This window comes from Littorina saxatilis, linkage group LG16 (genome assembly GCF_037325665.1).
Source record: "Littorina saxatilis isolate snail1 linkage group LG16, US_GU_Lsax_2.0, whole genome shotgun sequence".
Lineage (NCBI taxonomy): Eukaryota > Metazoa > Mollusca > Gastropoda > Littorinimorpha > Littorinidae > Littorina > Littorina saxatilis.
The window spans coordinates 8,786,743-8,811,896 of record NC_090260.1 but is presented as its reverse complement, the minus strand read 5'-3'; the positions used below and the strand labels follow the sequence as shown (position 1 = coordinate 8,811,896).

The following is a 25,154-nucleotide window of genomic DNA, read 5'->3' as shown; positions in this document are numbered from 1 at the left end:
ATAATGCCCGACGCCAGGCGGAGCAGCCACTAGATTGCCAATTTTAAAGTCTTAGGTATGACCCGGCCGGGGTTCGAACCCACGACCTCCCGATCACGGGGCGGACGCCTTACCACTAGGCCACCGTGCAGGTCCGCAGTTGCTGCATCTGCAGTGTTTATGGGTTTAAAACTCGATGTTACATCCACACGTTTTGCATTTGACTAGAATTTTCACTGGCCAGCCGGGCGAGTTGCCAGGCGGTTTCTACTAGCCTGTCCGAGTTTTTTGTCGCCCCTGGCAATCGGGCGGACGATTTGGCCATCCCTGTATAACATTGAATGCTGATGTTGGATGCATCATGGCGAGGGAACTCAAAGCTGGTTGGCCAATATTTCATTATGCAGGGTTGTTTTGTTTGGAATTACCGAATTCGCGGAATCGGCAACTTTTTTGCCCATTTCGCGTAATCGGCAAAACGCTGCCCAATACGCGAAATCGGCAGCGTTTTGCCGAAAATGCGGAAAGGCTTCTAAAATTTGCCCATTTCGCAAAAGCGACAGCCAGTCTGTTACTTTTTGTGTCACCAGAACATTGCATTAACATTGCTTTACCTCCCTACTATGTTTTTTATGGTCTATGTTGGTCTGAGTCGAGCCATAGACCATTAATTTTATCCTGGACCGCCAACTAGCTCTCTCTCCGCTCTTTCTCTCTATTACGAGGTAGTGCCTCTCGCATTTAGGAACCTACGCTTACATGGCCTTTCAGAAATCAGGGGGATGTCGGGTGTCGATTGTAAACATGGACGAAGTTGCCGAGGTAAGTTCTGAAAATGCTAAAATTAACTCGGCTAAAGTGCATATGGAACATGTTTTTCGATGAGTTTTGTTAAGTTTAGTTTGGAGTTTTGGAAAATCCAGTTCATTGTCACCTCCCATTGTCACAAATAACTAGAGCGTGCTTTCTTTTCACTGTCTTCGAATCGCTGGCCTTTCAAACCAGACGCTAAGCCCCCCTGAAAGTCGAGTGTCGTAACCTCGAAGGGTCACGTGACGAGTTGGCGGTCCTGCCATGCGTTGCTCAGAATCACAATAGCCCGCTCAGAGAAAAGTCGCTCTGGATTGGTCTATGCAACGGGCTCACAACGAGGCAAATCGCTTCACGATGGCGACGAAGAAAGCACAATTGCTGCAAGATATGAAAAAAGTTGTACTTCTTAAACTAGTAGACGATTCGGTCAGTGAAATCGTCAGAGAAAATGTTGTTATGATGGTAAATTTAGCTGGGGTAGTCCCTAAACCTTGAAAAGCGGTGGATCCCTCGGGTCACGTCGAAAACCACGCCGAGAAGATCGAAACACGCTACATGGCATCGCAGTGTAAACACCGCCGCCATCTTGGATAACCCGGCGGGCGGTGGGCGAGCATATACCAAAGCCGCTCGCCGAGTGCTTCGCGAGCGCTTTCCTGCACTGCCCTAAGAAACGGCTTTTTGTCATTCGCACTGCGAGCGACCCGTGGCGAACCGCTCTGGGCAACTCGTCTCAGGCTATTTGGTCAATGGTCGAGCATAACTCCGGAAATGCACAAAAACTACACTTTCTGCAATAACTTGCCATAACTTATCAATTATTGCAATATCTATCCATTCGAGTATCTAGTTGTCTAAGTGTGATGATATCCCAGGCATTTGAGAACTTTAAAACCAAAAAGTGGCTGCCGATTTCGCAAAATGGGCACATTTTAGAAGCCTTCACGCGATTTCGGCAAAACGCTGCCGATTTCACGTATTGGGCAGCGTTTTGCCGATTACGCGAAATGGGCAAAACTGTTGCCCATTACGCGGAATCGGCAATTACGTGAATTCGGCACGACATATACACACATCGGATGCTGCTGCATGATGACTCACGGGAATAATCAGTGTGCTGAAAGAAAGACAAAGCGGGAGGTGAAGGGGAATGTCGAACAGGGTCCAAGAGAAACATTAATGGAAGGAAAACATCTTTAGAGCATCCACAACACAAATTGTGTTGATTTTTATTACTGTCACACACAGTGTTTAACTCAAATTCCAAGGATGAATTCTCCCTCTCTCTCTCTCTCTCTCTCTCTCTCTCTCTCTCTCTCTCTCTCTCTCTCTCTCTCTCTCTCTCTCTCTCTCTCTCTCTCTCTCTTTTTTTGTCCCTTGCCAATAGGCTAAATGAATCTGCAAAATGCGACAGTCCTGATTCTGACATTGAAGTCTCTTTCTCAAAATTACAAGATTTTTGTAATCAGAAATGTGATCCAGACGATTTTTTTACTATTCCAGACATGGCTGTGCATGAGGTAGGGAAGATGCTAGAAGGCCTGGAGAATAAAAAGTCCATGGGTCCTGATACGATTCCTCCCTATTTGACCAAACTAGCTCTACCATATATTGTGGAGCCACTCACCTATGTGTATAATCTCTGCATAAAGCAAAATACTGTACCTAGTTTGTTAAAAAGAGCAAAAGTAATTCCACTCCATAAAGGCGGAAATTTATCCGACCCAAATAACTTTAGACCCATTTCCTTATTACCCATTTTATCCAAACCATTGGAAAAACATATTCACAAACATTTGCTCGCGTACATAGAAAGCAGAAACCTTTTCCATCAATTTCAGTCTGGTTTTCGAACAAATCACTCTTGTCACAGCGCCCTTACCACGCTATGCGACACATGGCTGTCTGCTACAAACCGATCTGAAATCAGTGGTGCTGTGTTTCTCGACTTTAAAAAAGCATTTGATCTTGTTCTTTCTTTATTTGGTGTTTAACGTCGTTTTCAACCACGAAGGTTATATCGCGACGAGGGAAAGGGGGGAGATGGGATAGGGGAAAGGGGGGAGATGGGATAGAGCCACTTGTCAATTGTTTCTTGTTCACAAAAGCACCAATCAAAGGTAGTACAATACACGACCCTACTGGGAGAATGCAAGTTTCCAGCACAAAGGACATAACATCTCTTACACACTACCTGACCAAAATCTTTACAAACATTGACCACACTCCATACAAGAAACACTTAACAAGGGTAAAAGGAGAAACAGAACCTGTTAGTCGCCTCTTACGACATGCGGGGGGCAGAGAAATAAGGATGTGGAAAAGAAGACTTTTGGTAAGTGAAATAAAGGTGATGGATCCAGTCAGGTAGAAATAAGACAACAAGAAAAGAATTGGAAAACTGCAGGGAATAGTAGGGAGAGTTTTCTTGGAAGGAAATATAGGTGAAAGGACTGGTAAGGCAGAAATAAGACAAAAGAAGAGAAGTAAAGGGGTGGGGTAGCTCTGTGGAAACACTCCCTCCGCGTGAAGGAGACCCCATGGGAGCATTTGATCTTGTTGATCATTCAATTCTATTGAAGAATTTACAGTTGTATGACATGTCAGAAACAGTTCAGTGTGTAACTTATTTGCTTCCTATTTACATGACATATCTCAATATTCTGCCCTAAACTGTAAAATATCTACTGAGGAGACTGTGAAATGCGGGTGCCTCAGGGTTCAGTGCTTGGGCCGATCTTGTTATATCTGTATATCAATGATCTGCCACTGCACATTTCTAATAGTAATGTAAGAAGTGATTTTTTTGCTGACGATTCTTCTCTTCATTCAATTGGAAATTCTGTTCCAGTAATAGAGTCCTCCCTTCAAACAGCTTTAAACGATGTAAATAACTGGTGTAGTGCTAATGCTATGCTTGTCCATCCAATAAAAACTAAACGTATGGTAAATGCAACCAGACAAAAACACCAGATTTCTCCACTCAAACTAAATCTTACTATTGGTACTCAATCAATTGAACAAGTTCAACAGCATCGCGTTTTAGGGGTAATTATTGATTGTGAATTCAAGTGGCAGGCACAATTACAGCATATTTGCAAGAAAGTAGCCAAGAACGTTTTCCTCCTATCCAAGTTAAAGCAATTTACGGACAGAAGGACTCTGGAAATGTTCCACCATGCTCATATAATGCCTCACATTAATTATGTCTCGACGCTCTGGGATGGCAGCAGTGATATCCACTTGAAAAAGTTAGACTCTCTCTATCGTCGCTCGGCCAAACTCATCGTTAATGATAATGCATCAACAGATATGAAATTAAAAATGCTAAACTTTCTTCCACTGGAAAAGCATCTCAAGCTAAACAAAGCCATTTTCATGCATAAATTGTATTACGGTAAAGTGCCGATTTACATTACATCATTATTTAATAAAGCTACCCACAGATATGGGTCGGTAAACCTTGATCCCACCGATTCCACGAATTGACCTGTACAAGACCAGTCTTGCTTTTTCGGGTACTTCAGTTTGGAATTCGCTTCCATCATCCTTTAAGCACTTAAAGTCATTAAAAAGCTTTAAAAAATGTGTTAAAAAACACTTTATGTCTGAATAGTTTAACGCCTTTTGATTTGCCACAGTTAGTATTACGTCAAAGATATGCTGTGCATTGTATGTTCTGAACATATTTTTGTTGTACTATTGCTACATGTTCGATTGCTACCAGCTTGTATTTATAATTACCTGCATTGTATGCATTTCATTTTATGAATAACCACATAATTATGTATGGTTCATGCCTCATCTTCATCATCGTCATCATCACCATCATCATCGTCATCATCATCATCATCTTTATTATCACGTGCTCAAGTTTTCCGACCTCCTTTTTCTCTTTTCCACAAATAGCATATTTATTACTAAGTACAGAAAAAAAGCGTGCTTGCTCTTCTAATTAATGTACATCAAGATATATTTATTATCCTTGTTTAGCAGGTTATGTTGTGCATGTCTGGGGTTTTGGTGATGTATTTCGTGTCTCTGTTTATGTGTGTGGTGATTGCTCACTTCAAAAAGAAACAACAACTTTGTGAATTCCCTACCAGTAAAACAGACAAGCATAAAGAGGTGAACCATGGGTTAAACAAAGTATGGCGAAAAGCAGTAACAAAAGCCCCCGCAAAATACATTTTACAGAAGAAAAAAAACGACGAACAAAATAACCACAACAATAAAAAACAAAACAAGAAAGAAGATAACAACAAACATTTCTCCCTGAAAAATTACTTGTTGCAATGTGCTTTTACATTTGACCAAAAAACACCAAAGAAGAAGAATGACAACAGGCGAAAAGAAAACCTTCTAACTTAGGTAATAGAAACAAGTCCTCAGTGAAAAAGGTGGCTATATTGCTTCCACTCTGAAACGAACTGCACATAACGTCCATCTATTATGCGTTGATATTTTTCTGCCTCAAACCAATTTTTCACATAATTTACAAAGGCTGTGACGGTAGGTTCTCTCCCTTGTAATTTTGCTAAAAACATAATGTATTTAGCAATCAAAATCATTGAATCCAAAATTCTGTCTGAATACCAATTTATCTTTACAGCACATATAATTAGCTCCAACGAGAACTGCACTCCATGACAGTGGGCAAAATTGGTAGTTAACCATGTATGTACATCAGACCAATAATCCTGAATCTTTACACACTGCCATAACATGTGAGATATTGTTTCTTCTGCTTGATTACATAGCGGACATAATGGCGTATTAACTAATTACCCCCCGCGGGTTAGGGGGAGTCCCATATTGGTTGGGACTAGAAAGAATTTACCCGATGCTACCCAGCATGTCGTAAGAGGCGACTAACGGTTCTGTTTCTTCTCTTTTTTTGTCTTATTTCTGCCTTACCAGTCCTTTCACCTATATTTCCTTCCAAGAAAACTCTCCCTACTATTCCCTGCAGTTTTCCAATTCTTTTCTTGTTGTCTTATTTCTACCTGACTGGATCCATCACCTTTATTTCACTTACCAAAAGTCTTCTTTTCCACATCCTTATTTCTCTGCACCCCGCATGTCGTATGAGGCGACTAACGGATTCTGTTTCTCCTTTTACCCTTGTTAAGTGGTTCTTGTATAGAATATAGTCAATGTTTGTAAAGATTTTAGTCAAGCAGTATGTAAGAAATGTTTAGTCCTTTGTACTGGAAACTTGCATTCTCCCAGTAAGGTCATATATTGTACTACGTTGCAAGCCCCTGGAGCAATTTTTTGATTAGTGCTTTTGTGAACAAGAGACACTTAACTCAACTCAACTCAACTCAACTCAAATTTATTAATCCATATGGAAATTATGTTGTAACAATACTCATTTCCAATCAAAAGAATAAGAATACATACTAAACACAGTCTCACTAACGCAAACAGTCATCCGTCAAGTCAAGTCTGCCAACTCACAACTCACTCACACAACAACAGCAACAGCAATACAATTTAACAAAAACCATAATTCCAATAACAAAAAGACGTCCAAGAGTCCACCTCCACATCCACGCACACACAAGGTTTACAAAGCACCACATGTCGACTAGAACACCGCACATTTGGGCTACGGTAATACAGTTACTAAAAATACATACTTTACAGATAACCCAGCAACAGAGTACAATAATAATTATGACAGAGAAACATGATAGAGGCCTCTAACATGTGATTGGTTGAAAGCATGGATAGCTCTGGGAAGAAAAGAATTGCGGAAACGTGACGTTCTAGCAACCATAGCCCTCAGTCTACCACTCCTGTCAATGCGTCGAGAGTCAAATTCAGGTTTCAGTGGGTGTGTCTCGTCAGCCAAAATTGAGGTCAGTCGGTCAGTCAGTCGTCTCTGGCAAACTGATTCAATGGTCTCTTGTTTCCTGCCTACAACAGATCCAGCCTTCTTGACTAGCTTTTCTAGCCTGTCACTATCCTGTTTACTAAGGTTACCCCCCCAGCACACACATGCATATGTCAACACGCTACCAACAGTGGACAGATAGAACATTTGCAGGATGTCATTACGAACAGAGAACGATCTAAGCTTCCTTAGACAGTACATGCGCGTGTGCGCTTTCTTCAAGATTTGGTCAGTGTTGGCATGCCAAGACAGCTTGTTGTCGATCACTACACCTAGGTAGCGATAGCTTTCAACCTGCTCGACTTCAACACCAGCTATCACGATAGGCTTGTGTGCTACCTTTTTTCTTCTAGTGTCAAAAATCATTTCTTTAGTTTTTCCTGTGTTCAAGTCCAGGTAATTCTCGTCGCACCAGTCCACAAAGCTGCTAACTTCTTGTCTGTAGTGTGTGTCATTGTCGTCAGTAATCTGTCCTGTAAGTCCAGTATCGTCAGCAAATTTGTCGATGAAGCACGACCCGTGAGAACTCCTGCAGTCAGCAGTATACAGGGAGAACAGAAAAGGTGACAATACTGTTCCCTGCGGAGCTCCTGTGTTGGTATTCAGTACACTAGATAGCGCGGTCTGCGGAGCACCGGTGTTTGTGTTCGGGCCATTAGATGGTACTGTACCAGCCCTAACAAACTGGGGTCGGTTGGTCAGATAGTCTGTGACCCACAATACAGTTGGAACGCTAATTTTCATCTTCAGTAGCTTTTCAGCAAGAAGGTGAGGCTGTATCGTATTGAACGCGCTAGAAAAGTCAAAAAACATCAGTCTAACACATGCTCCAGGTTTATCCAGATGAGAATAGATACTGTGCAACACATGTAAAACGGCATCCTCAACACTTCTACCCTTTCTATATGCAAACTGCCACGGATTCATAAACTCCGCGGTAAGCACCTGAAGCTTCACTAATACTAGTCGCTCAAGAACCTTCATGACAGCAGAAGTCAATGCTACAGGTCGCAGGTCGTTCATCACTTTGACCGGGGTTTTCTTTGGAACTGGGACGATGCAAGATGTTTTCCAAAGGGATGGGATTTTTGACTGTGACAGAGACATGTTGAAAATCACAGTGAGAATTGAGCAAAGCTGCTCAGCACAAAAATGTAGGACTTTTGGTGTAATACCATCCGGGCCTGCTGCCTTCTTAGCATTAGACTTCTTGAGCTGTTTCACAACATCCTCCTCAGTCACAAGTGGCTCTATCCCATCTCCCCCCCCCCCCGCTTTCCCCTATCCCATCTCCCCCCTTTCCCTCGTCGCGATATAACCTTCGTGGTTGAAAACGACGTTAAACACCAAATAAAGAAAGAAAGTATTAACTAATTTGCGCAAAAACAGGAAACGTCCTGTTGGTAAAATTCTGTACAAAATGTTGTATTGGAACCAGCGGAGCTTCTGGTCAGTTGTACTTTTTTTAATTTTTTGAAAAACCATGGCCTTATCCATATTTATTTGTAACTCGTGTTCCCACTTCTCCAGGGCTGTTACTGGTGATAGGTCTTTAATAATAAAAAAAATAAATCTGATTTACCCTGCTATTACTTAAAAAAAGACCAAACACAAGCCTCCCTTACATCATATTTTTCATCTAATGTCAATTTCAATTTCCTCTGATATGCTTTTACTGAGGCAAGTAAGCCTTCATATAACACAAAATCAACATAAAAATATCCATTGTCGCTTAACAAGTGTCCCACCGAAACAATTCCATTTTCTATCCAATCTAACATACAAATACATTTACCAGCTCTACATATACTTCTGTTATAATGTAATGGTTCTGAAACGAATTGTTCTAATGTACGGGGCACACTTTTGTCATACAGCATCTTGTAATGTCCAAAGACGTCAGCCCAAAAGGGATTTTTCACCCTCAACATCAAAACATTTGCATACTCTCCACCATATTGCTTAACTTTTCTTACCAATGGACATATTGCATACAGAATTTGTGTTACTTTTCCATCATTACACAATATGCGCTTTAGCCAGCTAATTTTCAAACTTGCGAGGAATGACTTCACATCAATCATTTTCAAACCGCCATCTTCATACAACTGACATACTGTTAAACGTTTTATCTTATCGTTTCTTTTAAAAACTTTTCATCCGGGTCCGGCAGGTTTGTTAACAAGTGGCTTATTTTGGACATTGCAAGTGTTTTTATCACAACAATCTTTCCAAATGGTGATATATTCCTTCTTGACCAAATTTGAAGTATTTTTATTATTTAAAGCAAGGCTGCCTGCGCTTCCCCCAAGCGTTTGCTGGCCGCGATCAGAGCGCCTCGTACCGATTTATACATTATGTAACTGCCCTGTTCAGACAAATGTACGCCGTCGGCCGCAAACAAGCCTCTTTTCTCTTCCTGAAATTGAAACTTGTCATGGCACCAACCGTGACGTAATGCAAGTCAGCACTGTGTTCTGCCAGCCTGGCGTTAATGAGCCCAGGCGTGATAGCGTTGCCTAATTGTGGCCGATAAGCCCCGCGATCCTCTGTAATCGGCGGTTGGACTGAAGCGAGGCAGAATGCCACAAACCACAACTTGTTTAACTTTGTAAACCCCATGGAGGAGGCCAGCGAATGCCAGCATCGTCAAGGCAAACTCCTCAGCATCCATAGGTTCTGCAAACCTGAAATCATTTCCCCCAAGTTGTAAGATCACAACGTCAGGTGCAGTGCGAAAAATCTTTCGCAAGTAGTTGGATCCGGCGCCATCTTTTCCAACCAATTGCTGGAGGCGTAAGCCTCCCCTGCCCACAATGTTAACGTACATTTGGCTATCAAGTTTGAAATCAGGACGCATGCGAGGATCGCATCCCGACTCAATGCATTCCCGCAAACGTCTGCAAATGGAATGACCAAAAACATATGCTTGTAACATCGTTAAAAACCAACAAAGGAATAAAAAAATTTCACCAAATACAAAAACTTGACCTTTCAGCTCGCTGGAATCTTGCGTAGTGACGCTAAGCTAAGCTCTGCGCGGGGCACTGTCCGCCGCATCGGTCAGTTCCAACGGTTCGCTACGAGCCAAACAAAGAAAGGCGCATGCAATCACACAAACTGCCCAGCGTGGCGAGAAGTTATTTTATTATTACTTGTTTAAGCTTTTTGTTGTGGGGTTTTTCTGTCAAGGGGGAATACTCATTGTTCTCAACATCAGTCGCGACACGGAGAACAACGAGACTTCTCCAAGGGACTTCACTCAGGGAGCCAAAAATGGAACAAGTCCTGCTGTCAAAGACGGAGTTGCTGGCCTTGGACGCAACACTCTCGCCCTGTTGCAGGAGCTTCATCACGCCTGGGTCGCACTCCGCGAGGACAACGTCATCACTCAGGTCATTGTGTGTGTGTGTGTGTGTGTGTGTGTGTGTGTGTGTGTGTGTGTGTGTGTGTGTGTGTGTGTGTGTGCATGTGTAAGTGTGTGTGTGTGTGTGTGTGTTTGTTTGTGTGGGTCCCATCCGAGTCTCTGACCAGTGTGTGCCTCCACAGACGGAGTATGAAGACTGCATCATCAAGGCAGCCTACCGGACGAGCGAGGAGATTACCTCTCCTTTCACCAAGAGCTCTTCCATGCAGGAGGCGGGCTTGGGCCTACTACACCATGACCAGGTCGCCTTGCCGTGTTTCTTCAAGACTCAGTGGCAGGAGACACTGCGCAAAGGTGAGAGAAATAAGTCAGTCAATGCAAAAAAAACCACCGGGTTTGTTATTAGAAACTAATTATTGTTTATTGACCATGATTTAAGGTAATGACAGGCAAATGTTTAAATGCGAATATTGATTTCGAATAGACCAAAGCATGATGACATATGATTGCCTCACATGGTGACTGACACCAACAGACACAACAACATTGTCTCACATATTATCAATTATTGTCCTTTTGTGTAGTGTAAGCTATCTTTTAAGTTTTAATAAAGACCTTGGGTGGCAAGGTCCCAAACTTATCGCTAGACTTGTGCACACGCACCCACTTGGTCCCTGGATATGAAGAAACATTACTGCAACTAACGCCATTGCTTTTCATAGCTACTTTATATTTTCATCAGAACATTTTAAGAATACCCTTTTATATCCAAGTATCTCTTATTACCTCTTTTGATTAGATGAGCGAGAGTGTGCGGGGGGCGGGAGGGTGGTGAACCACTGTACATAAAGGGAAAGTTTGTGGGCGCGCCTGTGTGTGTTTTTAATCTAAGACAAATGTCGCCAATGTTTTTATACAGAGTAACGTTAAATAAACAATTTTATCATCATTATTTGTGTAATGTAAAATTTAACATAATAAGTCAAAGTAAGTGCAGGTGTTTTTTTTCCTGCACCACATGTAAATGACAGAGTCTGTGTACAAACACCATACAAACATATACCATGTTTGTTATCACTTATTTATTTCTTGATTAAACGGGCACGCTGCATTTGAAGGTCTTCCAAAACATTAAAAAAAAATTAAAAAACAAAAAGGCGAGGGACACATCGTTAAGCACACACGTCTTCCCCGTGTAAACTAGTCGTGTTATGTTGAATTTTAACGTTGTCCATTTACAGGCTCACAAATCCAGTGGCATTATTGAGTTTTATTTGATACAAATTACTTTTATCGAATAAAAGAATAATTGTAGTGAAATTAGTTTACGAAATGAACATTACAATTGAGCATAATTCAATTGGGTTCAAGTGCTAGTCTTTCGGATGAGACGAAAAACCGAGGTCCCTTCGTGTACACTACATTGGGGTGTGCACGATACAGATCCCACGATTGACAAAAGGGTCTTTCCTGGCAAAATTGTATAGGCATAGATAAAAATGTCCACCAAAATACCCGTGTGACTTGGAATAATAGGCCGTGAAAAGTAGGATATGCGCCGAAATGGCTGCGATCTGCTGGCCGATGTGAATGCGTGATGTATTGTGTAAAAAAAAATCCATCTCACACGGCATAAATAAATCCCTGCGCCTTGAATATGTGCGCGATATAAATTGCATAAAAAAAGAAATATTAAAAAAAAAATCCCTGCGCTTAGAACTGTACCCACGGAATACGCGCGATATAAGCCTCATATTGATTGATTGATAATTTGGTCATGTCTGTATGTGGTCGAGAACAGATGCCACCATATTTTGTCTCTTTTTGCAGAACACGCCAAATGTGTCTCCCTTTCGACTTTTGTTCTCAAAATGGCCGCGCCGATATTTTCCTTGCAATCCCTGTATATACATTGAGCGCATCTGTACAGTTCATTCCGTCACTTGAATGGTAACTAAACTGCATGACTTCACATGCTCACAACAGCAAGTTATGTGATCCTAAGGTCGCTGAGATTCGAATACCGGCAGGGACTGACACGGGTCAACTTTATGTGCAGACTCAGAGACTGTATCCATGTCCCACCCCCGTGTCATCACAGTGGCACGTACAAGAACTCGGTCACTCTGCAACTCTCTTCTCTCTGGCTGTCCTCTGTACCTCCTGCATACACTACAAAAAGTCCAAAACTCGGCAGCACGCCTCATTCTCAAAGCACGAAAACGAGATCACGCAACACCACTTCTTCACACACTGCACTGGTTACCTATTCAAGCCCGCATTGACTACAAACTGTCCACCCTCTGCTTTAACTTCTTTTCTGGCTCGTCTCCTGCTTACTTCTCTGAACTCCTCACCGTCTATTCTCCAGCAAGACAACTCCGTGCCTCTTCTGAATGTCGCATCCTTACCATTCCACACACCAAAACCAAAACATACGGACAACGCACTTTTACTTTCTGCGCACCCACACAATGGAATTCTCTCCCCTTTCACATCCGCCACTCTCAGTCACCCCAAGCATTCAAACGAGCACTTAAAACGCACCTCTTCAGGAAATACAACCCCTGATTTTGTTTTCTCAGTCCATCAGTAGGCTACATGTAGTGTTATTTGTTGTTTTTTTAGTGATTTTTCACCACCTACAAGTATTTTATTCATGTTTTTATCCAAGCGGAGCGCGGGCGAAGCCCGCGCGTAGCGAGGTAGTTTTTTTTTTCATCTCCCAGCACTGAAAATTTTTTTGCCAAGTGGTGTCTGTCTGTGAACATTGTTCTAGAATTCATCTTTTAGCACAATATTAGCGACACTGTTTGGACAATTCTATTAAAATTAGGCGTACAAACTGATTTTGTTTCGGGGAATCCTCTCAGAGGATCAGAATTTTCATATAATATCATCGGAAGCTGTTACAACGGGAAAATGTGAAACTTTTGTCACTTTTTAACATGGAATTTCATCTTTGAGCGTTTCAAGCGGACTTTAATAAAATAGTTATTTGCGAATTAAGCAGCGGAAGACACTCACCGGTTCAACATGTGTATGGTCATTAAACCTCAAAACATTTCAGTAAGTGGTTTAGACAAACACCTCCGACATGTGAGGGTGACTGGTTTGTAGCTGAAGAGTTTTTTTCTAAAGTGTGTTCTAAATACAAATGACGTACTGGTAATGATGTAATGAGTTGTTCTAATCTTGTTCTTGGAACTCTTGCTGTTCCAAGCTTGTTCTTAGCAAGTCTTGGTGACGAGAACAAAGACTATCAATGAAATCTTTAGAAATAACCTCTGACAACGACGACGATGACGACGACGACGACGATAACAACAACAACAACAAATGACATCGACGACGACGACAACAACAACAACAACAACAACAACAACAACAACAACAACAACAACAACAACAACAACAAAAACAACAACACGAGAACAACAACAATCACGACAACGAACATGACAACAACAACACCAACAACTACGACGACAACTACAACGACTGGGTTATGATGACATCACCAATGATTTAAAGGCCGTTAAAAAATCGTTAAATCCTATTTCTTCACTGATTCTTATGAAATTTTAAAGGTAGGTTTGTTGTCCCCAACTTATTTTCCATACTTTTCCAGAAGAAAAACATAATTTTGGCAGTTAAAAACCGTTAAATTTCAATTCTTCACCGATATTTATGAAATTTTGTGGGTAGGTTCGTTGTCCCCAACTGATTTTCACTCTATACTTTTCCAGAAGAAAGACATAATTTTGGCAGTTAAAAAACGTTAAATTTCAATTCTTCACCTATCTTTATGAAATTTAGTGGGTGGGTCCGTTGTCCCAAACTGAATTTTAAGACATACTTTTCCAGACAAAAAACCTTATTTTTGGCAGTTAAAAACCGTTAAATCTCAATTCTTCATCGATATTTATGAAATTTTGTGGGTAGGTTCGTTGTCCCCAACTGATTTTCACTCCATACTTTTCCAGAAGAAAAACATAATTTTGGCAGTTAAAAACCGTTACATTTAAATTTTCACCTATCTTTATGAAATTTAGTGGGTGGGTCCGTTGTCCCAAACTGAATTTCAAGACAAACTATTCCAGTCAAAAAAACTTATTTTTGGCAGTTAAAAACCGTTAAGTCTCAATTCTACACCGATATTTATGACATTTTGTGGGTAGGTTTGTTGTCAGATTTGACATGATGGCAGTGTGAGATATCCTGATGTTTCACAATTTATGCTGCATAATTCAGCCCCATAGGCGCTTGAATTTTAGGTGGAGTTGGGTTTTTTTTCAGCCCAAACCAGTAACCCCCACATGGTTTTCATGTCCCTTTCTGAGAGACTTCAAGAAGTTTCAAATTGACGTAATGATTAGCCTGCCGCATTAGCAAGTATGAAAACACGTCATCGATGACACATTTTAAGACAGAGAGAGAGAGAGAGAGAGAGAGAGAGAGAGAGAGAGAGAGAGAGAGAGAGAGAGAGAGAATCATGTACACACAGATGGACGACTTCGCTTGGGGTATGTACTGCCCGGCAGTACACATCTACTTTTTTACTTAGTTAGTGGAAGAATCTTTTGTAATGTATGTTTGATGGTGTATGCTTTTAATTAAGCGTTGTTGACTATGAATGTAGATGTAAATGCTTGTATAACTGTGTTTTAATTTTAGTGTTATTTGTTGTTTTAGTGATTTTTCACTACCTATTTTATTCATGTTTTTATCCAAGCGGAGCGCGGGCGAAGCCCGCGCGTAGCGAGGTAGTTTTTTTTTCATCTCCCAGCACTGAAAATTTTTTTGCCAAGTGGTGTCTGTCTGTGAACATTGTTCTAGAATTCATCTTTTAGCACAATATTAGCGACACTGTTTGGACAATTCTATTAAAATTAGGCGTACAAACTGATTTTGTTTCGGGGAATCCTCTCAGAGGATCAGAATTTTCATATAATATCATCGGAAGCTGTTACAACGGGAAAATGTGAAACTTTTGTCACTTTTTAACATGGAATTTCATCTTTGAGCGTTTCAAGCGGACTTTAATAAAATAGTTATTTGCGAATTAAGCAGCGGAAGACACTCACCGGTTCAACATGTGTATGGTCATTAAACCTCAAAACATTTCAGTAAGTGGTTTAGACAAACACCTCCGACATGTGAGGGTGACTGGTTTGTAGCTGAAGAGTTTTTTTCTAAAGTGTGTTCTAAATACAAATGACGTACTGGTAATGATGTAATGAGTTGTTCTAATCTTGTTCTTGGAACTCTTGCTGTTCCAAGCTTGTTCTTAGCAAGTCTTGGTGACGAGAACAAAGACTATCAATGAAATCTTTAGAAATAACCTCTGACAACGACGACGATGACGACGACGACGACGATAACAACAACAACAACAAATGACATCGACGACGACGACGACGACAACAACAACAACAACAACAACAACAACAACAACAACAACAACAACAACAACAACAACAAAAACACGAGAACAACAACAATCACGACAACGAACATGACAACAACAACACCAACAACTACGACGACAACTACAACGACTGGGTTATGATGACATCACCAATGATTTAAAGGCCGTTAAAAAATCGTTAAATCCTATTTCTTCACTGATTCTTATGAAATTTTAAAGGTAGGTTTGTTGTCCCCAACTTATTTTCACTCCATACTTTTCCAGAAGAAAAACATAATTTTGGCAGTTAAAAACCGTTAAATTTCAATTCTTCACCGATATTTATGAAATTTTGTGGGTAGGTTCGTTGTCCCCAACTGATTTTCACTCTATACTTTTCCAGAAGAAAGACATAATTTTGGCAGTTAAAAAACGTTAAATTTCAATTCTTCACCTATCTTTATGAAATTTAGTGGGTGGGTCCGTTGTCCCAAACTGAATTTTAAGACATACTTTTCCAGACAAAAAACCTTATTTTTGGCAGTTAAAAACCGTTAAATCTCAATTCTTCATCGATATTTATGACATTTTGTGGGTAGGTTCGTTGTCCCCAACTGATTTTCACTCCATACTTTTCCAGAAGAAAAACATAATTTTGGCAGTTAAAAACCGTTACATTTAAATTTTCACCTATCTTTATGAAATTTAGTGGGTGGGTCCGTTGTCCCAAACTGAATTTCAAGACAAACTATTCCAGTCAAAAAAACTTATTTTTGGCAGTTAAAAACCGTTAAGTCTCAATTCTACACCGATATTTATGACATTTTGTGGGTAGGTTTGTTGTCAGATTTGACATGATGGCAGAATTGAAAGTGTGAGATATCCTGATGTTTCACAATTTATGCTGCATAATTCAGCCCCATAGGCGCTTGAATTTTAGGTGGAGTTGGGTTTTTTTTCAGCCCAAACCAGTAACCCCCACATGGTTTTCATGTCCCTTTCTGAGAGACTTCAAGAAGTTTCAATTTGACGTCATGATTAGCCTGCCGCATTAGCAAGTATGAAAACACGTCATCGATGACACATTTTAAGACAGAGAGAGAGAGAGAGAGAGAGAGAGAGAGAGAGAGAGAGAGAGAGAGAGAGAGAGAGAGAGAGAGAGAGAGAGAGAGAGAGAGAGAGAGAGAGAATCATGTACACACAGATGGACGACTTCGCTTGGGGTATGTACTGCCCGGCAGTACACATCTACTTTATCCAAGCGGAGCGCGGGCGGAGCCCGCGCGTAGCGAGGTAGTTTTTTTTTTCATCTCCCAGCACTGAAATTTTTTTTGCCAAGTGGTGTCTGTCTGGACATTGTTCTAGAATTCATCTTTTAGCACAATATTAGCGACACTGTTTGGACAATTCTATTAAAATTAGGCGTACAAACTGATTTTGTTTCGGGGAATCCTCTCAGAGGATCAGAATTTTCATATAATATCATCGGAAGCTGTTACAACGGGAAAATGTGAAACTTTTGTCACTTTTTAACATGGAATTTCATCTTTGAGCGTTTCAAGCGGACTTTAATAAAATAGTTATTTGCGAATTAAGCAGCGGAAGACACTCACCGGTTCAACATGTGTATGGTCATTAAACCTCAAAACATTTCAGTAAGTGGTTTAGACAAACACCTCGGACATGTGAGGGTGACTGGTTTGTAGCTGAAGAGTTTTTTTCTAAAGTGTGTTCTAAATACAAATGACGTACTGGTAATGATGTAATGAGTTGTTCTAATCTTGTTCTTGGAACTCTTGCTGTTCCAAGCTTGTTCTTAGCAAGTCTTGGTGACGAGAACAAAGACTATCAATGAAATCTTTAGAAATAACCTCTGACAACGACGACGATGACGACGACGACGACGATAACAACAACAACAACAAATGACATCGACGACGACGACGACAACAACAACAACAACAACAACAACAACAACAACAACAACAACAACAACAACACGAGAACAACAACAATCACGACAACGAACATGACAACAACAACACCAACAACTACGACGACAACTACAACGACTGGGTTATGATGACATCACCAATGATTTAAAGGCCGTTAAAAAATCGTTAAATCCTATTTCTTCACTGATTCTTATGAAATTTTAAAGGTAGGTTTGTTGTCCCCAACTTATTTTCACTCCATACTTTTCCAGAAGAAAAACATAATTTTGGCAGTTAAAAACCGTTAAATTTCAATTCTTCACCGATATTTATGAAATTTTGTGGGTAGGTTCGTTGTCCCCAACTGATTTTCACTCTATACTTTTCCAGAAGAAAGACATAATTTTGGCAGTTAAAAAACGTTAAATTTCAATTCTTCACCTATCTTTATGAAATTTAGTGGGTGGGTCCGTTGTCCCAAACTGAATTTTAAGACATACTTTTCCAGACAAAAAACCTTATTTTTGGCAGTTAAAAACCGTTAAATCTCAATTCTTCATCGATATTTATGACATTTTGTGGGTAGGTTCGTTGTCCCCAACTGATTTTCACTCCATACTTTTCCAGAAGAAAAACATAATTTTGGCAGTTAAAAACCGTTACATTTAAATTTTCACCTATCTTTATGAAATTTAGTGGGTGGGTCCGTTGTCCCAAACTGAATTTCAAGACAAACTATTCCAGTCAAAAAAACTTATTTTTGGCTGTTAAAAACCGTTAAGTCTCAATTCTACACCGATATTTATGACATTTTGTGGGTAGGTTTGTTGTCAGATTTGACATGATGGCAGAATTGAAAGTGTGAGATATCCTGATGTTTCACAATTTATGCTGCATAATTCAGCCCCATAGGCGCTTGAATTTTAGGTGGAGTTGGGGTTTTTTTCAGCCCAAACCAGTAACCCCCACATGGTTTTCATGTCCCTTTCTGAGAGACTTCAAGAAGTTTCAATTTGACGTCATGATTAGCCTGCCGCATTAGCAAGTATGAAAACACGTCATCGATGACACATTTTAAGACAGAGAGAGAGAGAGAGAGAGAGAGAGAGAGAGAGAGAGAGAGAGAGAGAGAGAGAGAGAGAGAGAGAGAGAGAATCATGTACACACAGATGGACGACTTCGCTTGGGGTATGTACTTTATTATTATTATTATATATTATAAGTGCAGGTGGCTGATAACAATTTCTTTAAAGCAAATGGCCTTGAACATTTTCTGTTACATGATTTAAACGCAATATCTCTTTCTCTGCTTCCATTTTCCCTGACTCTTACTTTAATGTGTCAACATTCAGAGGGTGTGGACGACCGGGACACCTACGCCAAAAGCCTGGTCTCGGCCGAACGAGTCTGGAGTCAGAGTTCGTTCGAGAACAGTCTCTCAGACATGCGCAGTGCAGAAGACAAGGCGGCCATTTTGGATAAGCTGTACCGGTCGCTGGAGAAGAGAGTAGCGAGCAGAGATCCCCGGTTGTTCAACAGTCACTACTTGGTGTCCCGCCTGGTGGCGCACAAAAAGTGAGGTAATGTTGAAATTTAGCGTGTTAAATTCATAGCTGAGACTCCAGTGGGATTCTTTACTTATTTTTGATACAAGTCCCTGTAATCAAGCCAAAGAACATTTGTCGTGAAATTATTTGACGGACTGAGCTCCAAACTTAAGCATAATTAATCAAGTTGGTTGTTTCATCGACGAAAACGACGCGAAAATATGTACGTTGTTAACCAAAGGACATCACTTACACGACAGCGTTGCCTCCCCCCCAACCCTCACCCCCTGTCGGCTTACATGGAAAATACCTTCTTTGACGCATGTATAAATAGGAAATGCATTCGTACAGTTCGATCCGTGACTTCAAACGGATCAAAAATGACTTGTTATGCTTACCAGTGCAAATTATGTGTCTGCTAATGTGGAGCATTAAATGCCTCTGAATTATGAGCTATGAATTTCACACGCAAAGCTCAACATTGCCGTCAGTGACATGAGAAAAGGTGGAGTGCCAGGGTAATACCGTAAAATCCCTAGCAAACGCCCACCCCCCCTCTGCAAAGATGTCGGGTAAAAGTAGGGGGTGGGCGTTTGCTAGGTATACACCCCTTTGCAAGATAACGTCTCATCACATTTTCACAAGAAACAAAAATGTATACAACCATGTCAGATGTTGAGGCTGGCTCACATTTCAAATCACTGTTGGTTTCATTTGGGACTGTATAATATTATTTTGTAAATAAAAATAAAAACACCCACTATTACAATAGAATCAGGTACCCTTTTCTATTAAAAACAACACACACAAAAAATAAAAGGACGGGGTGGGCGTTTGCTAGGTAGTGACCCCTCTGCACAACTTTTGGCCAAAAGTGGGGGGTGGGCGTTTGCTAGATACTGGGCGTTTGCTAGGGATGTTACGGTATATCACCTGCTGATACTTTATTTTTTGATTGAAGATGTGATTAAAAGATGGAGATGAGGAATGATTCATGTGATTGTCACTCCTTCACTTGCTTTGGGTTAATATGTGCATACTCACTCATACACAAACACACACACACACACATGCACAAACACACACATGCACAAACACACATGCACACACACACACACACATGAACACACACACACACACACACACACACACACACACACACACACACACACACACACACACAACACACACTCATACGTACATGACATACATGACATACATACATACATAAATACATACATACATACATACATACACACATACATACATGGGTGCGTCTCAGAAACTGAACCTTTTGTGTGTGCCATAATCAAATTAGCCCACAATTGAAACATACTGAATTTTAAATCATGATATTGGTATTTTTGAGAAGTAAAATGAATAAAGAAATAGTACAAACAAAACTGAGTATTTTGCATGATTATTATGAAGGTTTTTTTGAGAAAGAAATGATTAAATGCGTGAAAAATGGAGGTCTGATCTGTGACATGAACCATCAACTAGTTTTGTACCTCACTACAAGAATCGTTTAGAATGTCCAAGGACTGCTATTTTTGTTATGTGTGTTTGATTTAAGTGTACTTGACAGTTGAAATGTTATTTTGTCCACAGAATTGTTTTCTTTAAACGAAATTAATCGCTTGAAAGTTTGCCATCACTGTCGTAACATAGGTTTCCACACGCGTGCAACAGCAACAAGTCCTAAATTTGAACTTTAGAATTTGCATATTCATCTTCAACACGATCTTGACATGAAAGGGCATAGAAACTCGCTAAGTTAAATGTTATTTAAGTATTATTTTCTCAAAATTGCATCTGCAAACTAAGTTGAAAGTTGCGCAATATGACATGCTTCTTCAAATTTCCGTTACGATGGTGAACGGTTTTGCAAATAATGTTCAGAGTTTTGAAGAAAGATTAGAACTATTTTGCGCGTAGTGACTTAGAGGTGCGGGTGACTACGCATGCGCAGTTACAGAGAGAAATAGTTCAGGTTCCAGCAGCGAAGAAAGATTTCGAGAATGTTTCCGAAGTCTGTGATTTTGTTACGACAGTCATCAACACCCAAGGTTCTTAAGAAAAGGTGAGTTTTTGCTGCTATGATATTCTACGAAGTGAAAAATTAGGCTAAGCATTTGTTAATAATAGTTTTTCTTTCGATTTCACGTAGTCAAAACTTGACTAAATGTTTTAACATAGAGGGGGAATCGAAACGAGGGTCGTGGTGTATGTGTGTGTATGTGTCTGTTTGTCTGTGCGTGTGTGTGTGTAGAGCGATTCAGACTAAACTACTTGACCGATCTTTATGAAATTTGACATGAGAGTTCCTGGGTATGATATCCCCGGACGTTTTTTTCTTTTTTTCGACAAATACTTTTGATGACGTCATATCCGGCTTTTTGTAAAAGTTGAGGCGGCACTGTCACACCCTCATTTTTCAATTAAATTGATTGAAATTTGTGTAAAGCAATCTTCGACGAAGGCCGGACTTCGGTATTGCATTTCAGCTTGGTGGCTTAAAAATTAATTAATGACTTTGGCCATTAAAAATCTGAAAATTGTAATATTTTTTTTTTTTTATATAAAACGATCCACATTTACGTTCATCTTATTTTACATCATTTCCTGATTTCAAAAAAATATAAATATGTTATATTTGGATTAAAAACAAGCTCTGAAAATTAAAAATATAAAAAATTATGATCAAAATTAAATTTCCGAAATCCATTTAAAGGAACGGTTAGTGTCAATGTTTTCTTTAATTGTAAAAGTTGTATGTTCAATGAAATGGTAAGTCTGAACAAAATAATTACTTTATTTTGTTTTTAGCCAGTGAATGTGGATGCATCAAAATCTTGATAGACATTAAACAAATTCATGTTAGTGAAACTAGTACACATATTGCATCAATCTTTAGTTGAAATCGCAAGTACTTGCATGTTTCAGGTGCAAGAGATTCGACCTGATGAACTGGTGGTAACGTTCCTTCGAAGGAAACCGGAGGGGAACTACTATTGCTTTCCAGGGATCGATGATATTTCCTTAGTCCCTACATCTGATGCAACCATGATTCGTGACCCCACCTTCAATGCCAGGGGGCATTATTTCTTTTAAAATAAATTAATTAACTGCAAGTGGCAACTGTTCTATATGTAACCAATGCCTTTGGTTTATTGTCTTAACAATTGAATGAACCACTTTTGAACATTTGCATTCTTCATGTCAAACCTTATAATACATGTCTGGTTGTTCGTTTCCGAGTTACGTCGGTGATGAACTTTTCATTAATGTTTCTCTTTTTTGGGGCAAAGTTTGCTTGATTTTGTCCAGCTTTTTTTCTTTCTGTTCCTGTTTTAGTGTTTGGCATTTTACCTGAGAAGAATCTGGTTGCAAAATCAGCTTCATTTAGTAAAGTTTGTGGGAAAAAGCATAACCGTTTCTTTGTTACAAAAGTGATGTTTCCATGTTACATCGGTGACCATTTTGCATTCTTTTGGGATAACTTTCTAACATTTTGTCTTAGAGCAACAAATCTTTGTATATATGCTATTGTGAAGGTTAAATGTCAATAAGACTGAATGAATGCCATGTATAACATGTTCTGATCAGGATATCATTAATTAATTTTCATTTTTGTATTGAAATTTTGACGAATGCATGGAACTTTGAAAAAAACATTATTTTGTTGTTTGCATGTAGTCATTTCATATTGAACTCTATAATGGCTTGTGATTCAACAATAATAACTGAATAAAAGTCGTTTTCAGCCTTATAAATGCAGTGTTTTTGTCTTTTATTGTTTCCATGTTACACGGGTGATTTTGCACACATGGTCCAAATAATGCTCAATATATGGCAAACTAAAGGCAATGTTATATTTTTTCTTGTTTAAACTGAAAAGGTACACCCTGAGAAGTGTGTAAATAGTATTATCAACGTTTTCTGGGAAGATTTTACTTTTGGTGATAATGTCACAAACAGAGGACGAGATTCTGAGACGCACCCACATACATACATACATATATACATACATACTTACAAACATACATACATACATACATACATGCATACATGCATACATACATACATACATACATACAGACATACACACATACATACATACATACATACATAGGCACGCACGTACGCACGCACGCACGCACGCACGCACGCACGCACGCACGCACGCACGCACGCACGCACAGACAGACAAAAGTTAGCATCGCATAGGCTACACTTACGTGAGCCAAAAACAGCATGAGTGTGTGCTCTTTGTTCAGAGTGGTATTTTTTAACGAATTCATATGCTTTCTTTTGAAATTATTTCATCCAAAAAAACTCGACAGCAAGCAGTCAGTGATGATTTTTTGTATGTGTGACCAAGTGAGGGGTTGGTGTTGTCCCACGTAAAAAAAGAAGAAGAACGATCTGAGACGTTAAATGCGAACTGTTTTCACTAGAAGGGGTGGGCCTCCAAAAGAACTAAAAAAAACTTCTCATTTTTCTTATTCTTTTTTTTCTGGGGGGGGGGGGGGGGGGGGGGCAAGTAGGCCACTCACACAGCCGTCATCACCTTTCGTGTTGCGCCGTTATTGTCCTGTTTCCGCGGGGAGGAAAATGAGAGCGGAAATGACGAGACAATTAAGACTCATCCTCTCCTTTCAAACGCCTCCTCCATTTTACCCCAGGCCCTATTTCGCTCCGCTCTTTCTTGCACGGGGATGGGCCCTGCAAAAAACACAACGCCCTCATGCAAGCGACCCCAAAGATTGGGTTTGCCATTTGACTGTCAAATGAGGGGAGGCGAAACTTACAGCGCTTTTCGCGTTATGACGTCGGACGAGCTACGAGCGCGCGCAGGGAAATATTGCCTTTAATATTATAACTACTTTCGGTATAGCCTCCATAGCATAATAAACACAACTCTTATTTGCTTAACTTTTTTTCTTTTTTGGTGGTGCTTTTTTTTCAAATTGTTTAGTGTGAGTGTTTGTGTTGTTTCATTGAAATGTTTGCATACTCGCTGTTTATCAACTTGTTTGTCAATAACTAGATCAAAATAAATCCCCAACAGCTTAACTATGTTTTTTTGTTATTCTTACTTTTACCAGACCATCCGCAGAGAGTATCCGGACAAAACTGGTTTTCACGGACAGAATCATTGAATAAAAGGGAGAAGAACAAATCCCAGATCCAGGTTCAAACCACAAACTTGCCGCATGACTAGGTGCTATCAGAGACTGGTGCAATGGCGGCCACACCTAAAGTAAAGATAGTAACTATGTAAGGCTGTTTCACTGCGCGCGCGCTCGATGCTCGTTCGACGTCATGACAGAAAAGCGCTGCAAGTTATCTCACCCGTGAAATGAGTGCACTTCGTGCGTGCTATTGCTGAACTAAATGGCGAAAGGCGAACAGCGCCATTTTGTGTGTATGCGAACACAACTTCTTCTTCCACCGCCAGGCGGCGCTATACATAATTTACAGGGAGCACGAGTTGTCTTTCCCTTACCGGAAATTACAGCCCTGAAAGTGGAAAAAGAAAAATGCGCTCGGCGTCTTTCGCCATGACACATTTTTTCTCAGCTCTTTTCAAGGACTCTTTACTTTGGAAAAAGTATATAAATTTTCCTAGTTCGAAAAAATATATCCCATCAAAAGAGGTATTTCGGTCAAGCAAATTGATTAAACAAACAAACAAAAATCAAAATCTTTTAAAGAGAAAGAAAGAGACATGGACCGCGGCCAAAAAATGGCGGTTCTATAATGGAAGGCTTAGTTTGTATCTCTGGTGAGAGAACTACGCATTTAGCGGATGTGTGCTGCGGCGTAGAATAGCTAGTTAATACACGATTGCTGTACTTTCGTAATAGATGTTTTCCGAAAATAACTGTCAAGGTTTTAATTAATGGGCAATTGAAGAACTGCGCCCCTTGAGAATGATGCAAGTGCATGTATTGCGACTATTAATAATTATAGGCATTCCGGAAATGGGTGGGTGGCCGAGTGGGTGGGTGGACTGGGTGGCTGAGTGGTAACGCACTTGCGCTCGGAATCGAGAGGTTGCGTGTTCGACCTTGGGTCAGACCGCTATTTTCTCCCCCCTTTCCTAACCTAGGTGGTGGGTTCAAGTGCTAGTCTTTCGGATGAGACGAAAAAACGAGGTCCCTTCGTGTACACTACATTGGGGTGTGCACGTTAA

General features: G+C 40.2%; 1 protein-coding gene across 1 annotated transcript in view; it reads left to right on the top strand.

Moving 5' to 3' along the window:
* LOC138950337 (uncharacterized) overlaps positions 1-19,932 on the top strand; it is a 42,091-nt gene extending 22,159 nt beyond the window's left edge. Inside the window, exons 6-8 of the mRNA XM_070322089.1 lie at positions 9,887-10,089; positions 10,244-10,415; positions 18,758-19,932. Of these exons, the coding sequence (XP_070178190.1) occupies positions 9,887-10,089; positions 10,244-10,415; positions 18,758-18,984 (602 nt within the window). The 3' untranslated portion in view covers positions 18,985-19,932. The remainder of the gene's footprint in view (positions 1-9,886; positions 10,090-10,243; positions 10,416-18,757) is intronic.
* Positions 19,933-25,154: the final 5,222 nt, after the last annotated feature.